The sequence below is a fragment of the Lactuca sativa genome, chromosome 2, assembly GCF_002870075.4.
Source record: "Lactuca sativa cultivar Salinas chromosome 2, Lsat_Salinas_v11, whole genome shotgun sequence".
NCBI lineage: Eukaryota > Viridiplantae > Streptophyta > Magnoliopsida > Asterales > Asteraceae > Lactuca > Lactuca sativa.
This window is the reverse complement of record NC_056624.2, coordinates 196138632-196149717: the sequence shown is the minus strand read 5'-3', so window position 1 is coordinate 196149717 and position 11086 is coordinate 196138632. Positions and strand designations below refer to the sequence as shown.

The following is an 11086-nucleotide window of genomic DNA, read 5'->3' as shown; positions in this document are numbered from 1 at the left end:
GTTATAACTTAATAAGGTTAATAAATAAACAATTCAAAAATAAATCAACAATAAATAGATAAGGGTAAAATAGACATTTTAAGTCTGGTAAACATTTTTAGGGACAAAGCATGCACATTTTTACGATATAAGAGACAATCTGCGTTAATTATTGAAAAATATGGACTAAACATACAGTTTAACAGTTGCATGATAGACGATTCTTGTAATTTACTCATGATTTAAATTTTGTTGATTTTGAACAATGATTTAAATTTTGTTGATTTTGAACAATAGACAGTTTGCTCCGTCATTTTGATAGAGTAACTTTAAAAGTAATAAGGTTCCTCTTTTGTATATTGTTTCTATATTTGTTTTTGGTATTGTACAATCATTTAAATTTTGTTCTATCTAGAATTTATTTGATTATTATCAAAAATTTTGTTCTTTATTAATATTTTTAACAAATGCAACCCAATAAAGGTCCCACATTCTCTACATCATAGCCACTAGGCAGCACATAGAGCTCTCCCTTTAGTCTTTATTCTTTTCCTTTCAGAGCAAATCTATGTTCTTGCAAATATGACGAGTAGCATTCATGAAAATACGAAAACTCAACATGCATTTTTAAATTAAAATGATACATTAACAATTCCGCATTCTCCAAGTGATGACAGAATTAGCAGTGGTTCAATGCTGAATGCACAATTACAAAGAACTAGCTACCCAAAAAAAACAAAACACAGCAGCACAAAGAGACCTCATGATGTTGCATTTGTAGGTTACTACTACTACTCTTTGTTCCTAGCTGATCGATCTTTCCTATGGCCACCAAGAATACGAGATATCTGCAGACCTCTACTGAAGGCTTGATTGAAGAGCATACGTGTTTGGAACTCTGAAACAAACGGAAACCATGCAAGAAATGCAACCGGTGTGAACAGAAGCAGACCCATCACTATCTCATATCCACGTGCAAGTGTCCTCACTGATCCCCAGAATCCAGCTGTTTTCACCACCGGTTTACACGCCTGTGCAATCTGTCATCAAAATCAAACAAACACATTTCATCATCATCATCATCATCATCATCATCATTTTGTTCATATATATATATGATAAATCAAGTATTTTTACTGACCAGTAGTAATCCCCATCCAGTAGGCATAAAGGCAAGAATGCACACAACAATGTCTTGCAGTGTCATATGAGGAAGTGCAATCAGGATCACAAGAATTGACACAAACATAATGAAGATCGCCCCTTTGATTAGCCGGAAAACAAGTTGGAATTTTGCACTGAATTTCATCCGCCCAAACGATATAGCCTGCGATCAAGATTCAAATATTCATTCTCAAATACCTAAAATACCCACATCCAAAACTATATTTTATAGTATATTTTTTTTTCATACCTTTACCACCAACAAAATTGCAAAAATGACGACCCATGATATGCCATAAACCAGGACACTCTTCTGATGCTTTGTCATACTCAAATGATAAACAAGCCCATACTGATAAATGAAAAAACGTAATGCCAACAGTATCTCAACTATAACACCACGTTTTCCAGAATATCTCAAGTGTTCCTGTTCTTCCTCCCACCATGATTCCCAACTCTTCTCAGGGGGGACTCCAATTCCACCCTGGTTGCTAATCCACTTATTCCAATCCGACCAATCATCAACAATCTTCTGCCACTCAAAACCCGAGGGATTGAACAGAAACGGAGCAAACAGCCAAGTCCCAACCATGAACCATATCGAAATGGTGATCAACAGATAAGCAACAGCTCCTCTATATGACTCACCAAATATTTGGTAAACAAGAAGCAAGATCATAAGCTCGATTCCTTTCACGAAATGACTACGGGAATAAAGCCGATAGTTTTCAGCAAATTTTGCGTGAAACACAACAAACCCACGCCCTGTTGCCCTGTACTTTGCACCTCCATGAAGCAGTGTTCTACCATAGTAGTGAGTTTTTGTTCCAAGTGAGAAGGTGAAGAAAACCGGGGCAAGTTGTAGTTGCATGAGAATGAATTCACTTAATGCAGTCCGGAAACCTCTTTCTAGACCAATTTCCATCATCATAGGTAAGGCCATTAGGAATCCGATTTGCACAAAGGATTGTGAAGCAAGAGCCACTTGAAGTGGTTTATTGTGGCGAAGGGCAGGTTGGGAAGCAAGACCTTTCTCTAGCCCACTAAGAACCATATACAGACGCCCGTAAAGGAACACATACACAGTCAATACGGTTATCTGAAAGCAAAGAGGAAAGTGTGGATGAATTTTTAGCTTCAAAGAAATGTAAAATATAAAATATGAAATGACAAATTTTTGAGTTGGTTTAATTACCAAGGTACTAAAGTAGAAACCGATTGTGGTGAAGTAACATGATAACATTCTGAAAAAGTCGAATCGGTGTCCGAGTCGATATAGGTCACGGCTAAGAGTTTGTTCCCCATTTCCGTTAGCAATTTTGGCTTCGAATAAAGAGATTTGATTTAGACCCACATCTCTTCCTTTACCAACTTGTATGTATTCATGATGTGTCACATTTCCTTCACGAAGTGTAGAATTGAAACCTGTATATACATACAAAAGCAAGAAAGAGAAATGAGGTGAGTTTAAGAAAAACAATTGGTGTAAGAAGAGATAATGTTGAGTTTGAAAATACCAGCAAAAATGTCCTCGCTTAGGTTTATGATCTTTGAGGCTTTGCTGACACCTCCTCTTGTAAGGTGAAAGAGTCTATCGAAAACATCTGGATGACCATAGTGAAAACGAACTCTGGAGGGAGGAGTCAAAGTGTAAAATTAGGGTAGGTGCAAAAGGAGAGATTTATTTAGGGTTTGAGGATTTTAGATAGAACTTACTTCAAAGGGTTGGCTAACAATCTCTGACCAATTGTTACAAAACTTGTTTCCTGATTAGACATGAACCATGCAAGAGAAGAAACACTGCCAGTGAAAATATGCTCCCTCAGTCCCAATATTGTAGGGTACCTCACATCGTCATGTTTTTTCAAAAATTCTTGGAGCAAGTTCCTCATTTTTAAGGCCTCTTCCATGTAATTGTCCTACAAAAGAAAGATTCTTTTATTTATAATTTTATATTCACATAAAGGAAATATAAAGTAAAAGTTTGATGGCAATGCATGCATACCTGGTTCATGTCAATTGTCTGCAAGCCCTCTCCACGTGTGAAGATGATAGCATGATTCTGATTCTCAGGCTTTCCTTCTCCCAATATTGCAGGTCCAGGCAATTTTATCCTATAAATAACCTGCACATTCAGATCACATTTATTAATTTTTTTACAAATAAAATTGAACAGAAAAAAAGTGTTAGTGTTTTACCTGATCCAAGTTTTGGCCTGTTTCGGAAGCATTAGAATTTGGCATGGCTTTGACTAAAGCAGAGTAATAAACCTTGTTGTTTATTTTTTTAGTTGTGTCTTTACTCGGCTCCTCAACCTCATCAATGTATGCTACACGCAGAGATGGATACTCTGTCATGAGCCTCAGGACATTCTGTGCACGAGCATCCCCAGATCGCTTTTGAATACCATATTGTTGGCATGACACCACATATGTAAACTTCATATCAGCTACAGCTTGGCACTGGGCCCACAATGACCTTTCTCCCTTCATCTGATCTTCATTCAATTCAATCGCCTTGTACCCTTCCATCAGATCTGAATATCAAACAACAACATCAACACCAAACTGAATTATCTAATGTTAACTTAAAACGTTGCATTTTTCATGGTTGAAAATCAAAATAGCATACATACCATCATCTTTAGCCATATCAAGGAAAGCCTGAAGCTCCAAGGCTTTACGATAATACATCATTCCCCGAACTGTCATACATTATGGAGAATTAGATTAGTCATTAGTCCAACCAAATGGATGCTGGCAACTTATTAGGTCAAACTTACCGGTCTTGGTCAAGGTTTGACCTCTGTATGAAGCCCAGAGACGTAGTTGATCCTCTAACTCGTTGTTTCCTTTTAGGTCATGTTCATTTTCACAACCCATTCTCTCAAGAAAGTTGTTCCACTCATCTGTAGGTCAACACCAGTCAATGATTTATATATATACATACATACACATCCAAAGCACTAACCACCTGATTATATATTACAAACCTGGGAAAATCTTTTGTAGATAGAAGAGGATTGACACCCCATCCTCATTTTGGACTTCTAAATCATGCAATGAAAACAGCACCTCCTCCGTGTAATAAGGAGTGAGGACACTACACAAAAAAAACAAACAAACATATTATCATCTTTATATGATATCAACTTCAGTTGAAAAATAACAACTTCATATTTTCACACAAGACTTACGAGAAGGAAAGCATATTGCGAACTTTGGGTGCTGATGGCATGTCCATAAACAATGAATTGGAGAAGAAGGATATTCGTCTTCTAGCTTCCAAGTTTGATGGCACATCCATGGCAGACTCCTTCACTGTAAGCAATAAGTACAACCTATTGATCTGCAAAATAGACATCAAGAATCCAATATAAAAACCTCAAATTTTAAAAAATGAATTTGTTGTTAGGAGTTAGGTCTTAGAATTACTTTCTCCTTCCAAGCTTCTGATTCTGGAGCTGGGAACATGATTGCTCCTGCAGGTGCAAATAACTGGTACTGTTCATCCGCATCATAGCCTGGTCCATCCAAACTATATACCAAAAAAAGGACAGACATAAGACACAATATAAGAATGAACACAAGGTGAAAGAAAGAGAAAGGAATTTTACTTAGGAAACTGATCTTCCATTATGTCTCTTGTCACAACTTCATGCATATCCTGGAAAAGGATTACAACTTGATCCCGGTCCTCTTGCTTATTTGTTAACTGTGAATACCAACCAAACCCCGCATTGTGTTGTTAGCTACTTCAAACATCATAAAAACTTACGTCAAAAAATCATATATATATACCAAGTAATTGATAAGCTTGACAACGTGGTCATAGAGGATAGGTAGAGCACTCATTTTGAATTCTCTCACTATATCTCCTTCATCAATATGTTTGTCAACTTCCTCAAATATATCATTGATAACCCTGAAAAGAAAAACCGATTTTATGCTAAATGGAAAAGAAAAACAGAATGACAAAATCTTGTTTCATGTGAGAACTGAACTTACTTCTGCTCTCGTCTTCCACGAACCAAAAACTTAATGATATTGCGGAAGGAAGCATAGCATTCACGAACAGCACAAGACATGTAATTATCATTCTCGATTCTCTTTTTCAGCTCACGATCTTTCCCATTGCTGTCTTTTGCCATATCCAATGCAATAGGAATCTATATAGTAATTAGAAAAACAATAAATAATTCCCATTCCCCATAAAAAAATTAAGAGTTAATGATTGTGTACTAGTAGATTACCATGCTAGCTAACAGAAAAGGAGGCCACTGTATCAGGTCCAACTCTCGGTCTGCCCAATATGGAACAAGCAAGAGGTTCATCTCCCTGTCATTAATAAGATCTTCCTCTCTGAAACTTGTGATGATTTTGTTCCATAACTGAGCAAATCTTGCAGCTTCTTTCCCTTTATGGGAGGAGATCTGCATCCCAATAACAACAACAACATCATCATACTCTTAACTCTTAACTTACAACTAACTAACAGAATCCATCAGTTCAAACAGATGGAATATAAACTTACTGCTTCATAATTACGAGATAAGGTAGCTTTAAGTCCTTTCTTTTTCACTGTATCGCTTTTCTCAGGTGGAATTAAACAGCCATTAAACGCACCAGGTAACGACTCAAAACGTGATCTCAACATTCCTAAAGTTCGAATCTGCAAACAGTATATTCTTATTAAGATCATTACATAAAGGACGAAAATGTCTTTTTCAAATAGAGATACAAAAAGTTTGACAAACCTCTCCAAGACGACGGAATGCACCATACACACCTCCAAATAATGTAGAGAATATAGCATACCAGATTTGGGTATCCATAAAATACACCTGTATAAATTCCAAGTGTTAACAAAAAGACAAAAGAGAAGGGTACAACTGTACAAGTACAACTAAAGGAAGAAATGTAATCCTACAAGAATGATTGGAGCCCAAAGTGCCACCACCACACCAATATTGTTCCTTGCTGCAAAATTCACATAAGTTGGTTTCAGAAAAGAAAAAGGAAAAAAGTAATTGAAATTTTGAAATCATCATTCATTGTTACCCTGGGGGAAGAACTCATGCCAAGCATAGGTATTGATATGAACACTCATGATAGCTTTTGTAGGACTCACAAGTGGTTGTATCTGCAACAATAGTTTATAGCTTTCAATGCTTACAAAAGACAACATGTTTTTAAATATCGCATCAAGATCATAATACAAGGAGAGAACAGAACCTCTAAATAGTAACTGAATGCCAGCTTCGTAATAATGAGCAGAATCCAAAACGTCGTGTACCTGAAATTTTGAACCAATATCCATCATATCATATGTATCTCTCAACCAACTATGCATACAAATTAATCTTTTAAAATCATACTTGAAAAGAGAAAATGTGCTCTCATGCATTCCCCTTCCAACATAAAGCCGAGGCTGAGACCACCACATCATGAGCATGACAATTCTGTAGTCTGAACTCTCAAGGTAACGCCTTATAAAGGGGAACAAAAACAACACAGCAGCAAGCATGTTGGGTGACAAGTAGGCAACAACAGCCAAAATGAACAATGATGGGGAACCTGAGCTGTTCCCAAACCACCCTTTAATGGTCTGAGCCAATCCTTCTGGATCTTTTGATGTATAAGCATAAGTAACAGGTAAGACTATAACCCATGCAGCAGCTGTTACAACCTTCAAAACGTATCTTAGCTTCACATAGAAGGGCATTGCTTGTCTTGCCTTCCAATTTAGCACCACATCAAGAACAGCTGAAAAAAAAAAAAAAGGTTTAATCACTCTATAACATCACATATAGTTGTTGTATGTTATATTTGCACTTGCATACCTTGACCAAGTTTCAATATTGAAGCAGTTATAAAGACACTCAATACTTTCTTAAAAACATCAGAATCAAATATTTTGGTCGGGTTTCCATCGCCATTCCAAGCAACAATAATCATAGCCTTCAAAAGGAACAAACTGTTATCCATCTTGAAATGAACAATAATAGTAGTATTAACTAAAAACATCTGTAATTACAATAAAAGTTACCTGTAAGCATAATATAAAGAAACTCCACATTCTGTCAAAGCTTCTAAAAACATGCCAATATGATCGTATCTCAACAAAATTCACTTTAGCAGCCCTTCGACCTCCAGATGATTTTCCATCCTGAATTATCACACAATCATTTAGCATTTATGTCATAATCATCCAAAGATATAAAAAGAGCATTATTGATACAACTTTACCCCATTTTTATCAGACTCATTGGCCTTCATGGGCCCACAGAAAAAATCAGAATCAGCACGCATTGGCCACCCTAACCGGAAACAATCTACTGACCTGAAAAGCTCAAAAAGTTTTTCAGTAATAAACTAATTATAAAACATAACACCAACAATATCTTAATATTCTAACAAACTACAAATCTATCAAATCTTACCAGAAATATTCATTTAGATCATCATAGTTTCTCCACTGGGAATGTTTCGATTTCCCTACTTTGCTCCAGGCAGCTTCCTGTGGAACAGCACCCATGAGATAACAACAAACATTACAAGAAAAAAAAAATGAGGCAAACTGAGTGTTTTTAATTAATACCTGTGCTATGACATCATAAATAGGAGAAACCACTTTTGTCAAGAAAGCCTCTTCATCTCCTCCATAAGCTGGTTTCACATTCTCACCAGTCATTGGACTGACATTACCAGCTAGCATTCCATATAGTTCAAAAGCCATCTACAAAATATAAAATAGTGTCAATTCATGGAAATTGTCCCAAAAGCAAATTAAATGTTCCTAATGAAAGCATTAGCATACATGATGATAGATGTAGCAGAGGCACTCGGGCATGAATCTCAAATTTGCAGCCTCTCCCCATATAAGAAGATATAAGCCCATGTATAACAATTTACGCTGTTGAACTTCTTGTTGTATTGTTGGCAACCAAAGACTACTCTTTCTGTCCAAATACTTGCACCATTTCTTGTAGTTCTTGAAAAGTTTCTTCATCACTTCATTCAATGCACGTTCATCCAACTTGGGCTGTTGATCAGGTTTTGGAATTTGGCGAATATGAACATTTGCAAGCAATAAAATTAGATGCTCCCGTTGATTTGCCACATTATCTTTCTGGAACCCAAACATAGCTTGAAGCCAATCTAGAATGTCCTCTTCATTTTTCTTCTTGTATTCCCTAGGCCATGGAAGACCCCTTGTGTTACGAAGAGCAACAACAGCAGCTTGAATCTGTAAACAAAGTAAGCAGCTTTATAAGAAAATTATTGAGAATGATACAGAAGAAAAAAATGGATGGAAGTTGTAAATGCACCTCTGGGAATATCATAATAGCCTGATTGGCACTATCAGGATCAAGAGGTAGAATATTGTAGGGGAGATAGATCTCTGTCTTCTGTGCAACTTTATCATGTGTTTCCAGAATCTGTGAAGCAGTTCATGAAAGAGAGTATATAAATCAGGAGAGTAAAAGAAAACAAAGACACAATAATTTAGGAAAAGATTCATCAAGAAACAAGTATGAAATTTTCATTTGTACACACCTCGCGATCAACTTCCACTGATTGTGTCTGATTAACAGCTTTTAAAACCTCAAAGAGAACATTAGCGGTTTGGTATGCTTTGGTAAGCTGAGCACTGAACAACAATATGAACTTTAAGTACAGAAAAAGAAGAAAAATATGTGATGCTTAACAGTTACAGGCTTACAGCCACTTGGCATCTTATAAAAACTCACCGGTCTGCCTTATCAGCAGCACTTTGCAAAGCTTGAATGTACTTTGAGTAGTAATGTCTGTAAAAACTCTGCATTTCACGTGCATCACTTTTCTTCATTCTCCCGATTAAGGTTGGATCATTTTCCTGATCAAAATGAAAGAGGATTCTTCATTGATTGAAATGACAAACAGAAAAAGGAACTTGAGGCCATCATTGCATCAGTGAAGTTGTTTCCCAACAACCCAAAACACCATTAGAGAGTACTTACCCTTTCAAGCCTCTGAAGAAGGGCAGTTTTGAATTGACGAACACCACGTCCACTAGAAGTGGGATCCAACCTATGAGCTTTCTCAAATGCATAAAATCGACCTGCAGAAGAACCATGACTATGGCATCAGTTCTCTAAAAGACTATAATTTCCCAGATTCACAAAAAATATATACTTTTTAAGTTAAAATAAACTGTTTTTCTTACTCATTACCACTACAGTTAACCCACATTGATCAAATACCCATCAGATTAGGCATAAAACTATCAAGAGCTAGACAACACTTGGCGATTCAACTCAATTAAAAGAACATAGAGAGAACATAAAAGACGACCCTGGTGCAAAAAGAATCATAAGAGGCTAGGACGAGATTAGGGAGGGAAGTGCGAAGTCTTTCTAAGCAAATTCCCCTTCCGATTTTGCATATGGTCACAAAATTGAAGTAAAAACACAGTAAACTCCGCTACTCCTAATCAAGCTCAACGTAAACTTAACTGCAGGTATAGCATTGTTAACAGTTTTTACACAATTGTGTCTGGAGTGGTTCAGAACTTACAAAGATAAGCAACCCTGGGGTTACTAGGCTCGACTTCATTAGCCACACGAAGAATAGGAGCAATCTCGACCAACGACGAGGGAACCACCTCACTATCAAATATCGACTCTCCGAGATTCCCTGCTGTCTGTGTCCGCATGATCCGCCGCTGCGGCGGCGGCGGTTGATCCGACGGACCACTGCCTCCACCTCTCGACGTCATTTTTCTTCACTCTCAAACCACCAACTCAAATACAGCAACCGTGCTCCAACATTAAACTTCAAACCCACTTCAAGATCAACAAACAAAAAGCCGAGAACTTTAAAGTTCACACATTTAATTTATTTTTTATTTTTTTAAAAAAAGAAACTTACAAATACCCAAAAACGGCAAAATACGAAGAGATTAACACAAACAAATGATGTTTTCTAGTTACATTCGTCTACTTGTGGTTTGATTCAGCGAATGTAGCAAACCCTAGGAGAGAGAGAAAAGGGTGAGATTAGAGAGACGGTGGTGGTGGGATGGGAGTGTGTACTGCAACTTTAAGCTACTTAGAAAGAAAGAAAGCACCGCTCTAGAGAGAGAAATGGAGCCAAAAATAAAAATAAAATATTTAATCTGGAGTTTACTGTTGGTGAGCTACGACAATGGGCTTTGTTTTTCTAACAAATTACATATGTGCCATTGAGGATTTTTTGGCACCGTTGTCCTCTAGCATTTACGTATTTTCCATTTAAACCAACTTAAATATACGTATTTCATCATTATTACGCTTCCCAAAGGTAATATAATTTCCTAATCTATAAAAATATACAAATTCTTTTTTCAATTTGATTTTTGGTTGCATCTTATTTGAGCGATGTTTCAATTGACTTTGGTTATCAAATATTTTTACTAAGCCATATTGATAAATGGTTAAGGTTTGTCAACATATTAAAAAAAAAACTTTAACTGAATAAAAAAAAGTATGTCTACCCTTAAAATAGTTAAGATATCTAAATAATATGTTATAATTATACATTATCTTTGATCTTTGATATTTCATTTGATTAAATCTTAAAAGATTTGGTTAGAGATATGCAAGTTATTTGATATCGAAATTGCTATAATCAAATCTATAAAAGACAGTATCTATCATGTTACTCAAGTGTTGTTTATTAAATAACAAATATACAGCAGTATCCTATCTTAAAATAACGATGTGTTTCATAAAATAATTTTCCTAAAATGGCATAAATATCAATTTAATGGGCCATTTTGTGTTAAACTTGGTTGTGGTTGAGATGGGTTTTTGGGTCCTAAATCAGGGATGTTATTGCTGTGGGGTTTTGCTTTACAAGGGTGGTTTCGTCATATTTTTAATTAATATGAGCGTAAAAACAGAAAGAGACATGGGCATTTT

The 11086-nt window shown here is 36.2% G+C and overlaps 1 protein-coding gene across 2 annotated transcripts; it reads right to left on the bottom strand.

The window, feature by feature from the left end:
* Window positions 1-584: 584 nt before the first annotated feature.
* On the bottom strand, window positions 585-10252 carry LOC111899823 (callose synthase 3). 2 transcript variants are annotated; one of them, XM_023895694.3, is made up of 35 exons: window positions 10056-10251; window positions 9702-9970; window positions 9146-9246; window positions 8897-9021; window positions 8703-8796; window positions 8474-8584; window positions 7963-8391; window positions 7744-7881; window positions 7586-7662; window positions 7392-7485; window positions 7192-7311; window positions 6986-7103; window positions 6521-6908; window positions 6378-6438; window positions 6204-6285; window positions 6073-6122; window positions 5900-5986; window positions 5677-5814; window positions 5396-5575; window positions 5151-5311; window positions 4944-5067; window positions 4760-4857; window positions 4578-4680; window positions 4340-4491; window positions 4136-4245; window positions 3926-4051; window positions 3779-3847; window positions 3342-3679; window positions 3149-3268; window positions 2860-3062; window positions 2661-2773; window positions 2339-2568; window positions 1394-2242; window positions 1121-1306; window positions 585-1019 (listed from the first exon to the last, which is right to left on the bottom strand). In XM_023895694.3, the coding sequence occupies exons 2-35, from the start codon at window positions 9901-9903 to the stop codon at window positions 771-773; spliced, it is 5826 nt and encodes a 1941-aa protein (XP_023751462.2). In that variant the 5' UTR covers window positions 9904-9970; window positions 10056-10251; the 3' UTR covers window positions 585-770. The 2 variants fall into 2 exon arrangements, with proteins under 2 accessions (XP_023751462.2, XP_042755319.2); XM_042899385.2 differs by having other exon boundaries at window positions 1394-2568; window positions 10056-10252.
* Window positions 10253-11086: the final 834 nt, after the last annotated feature.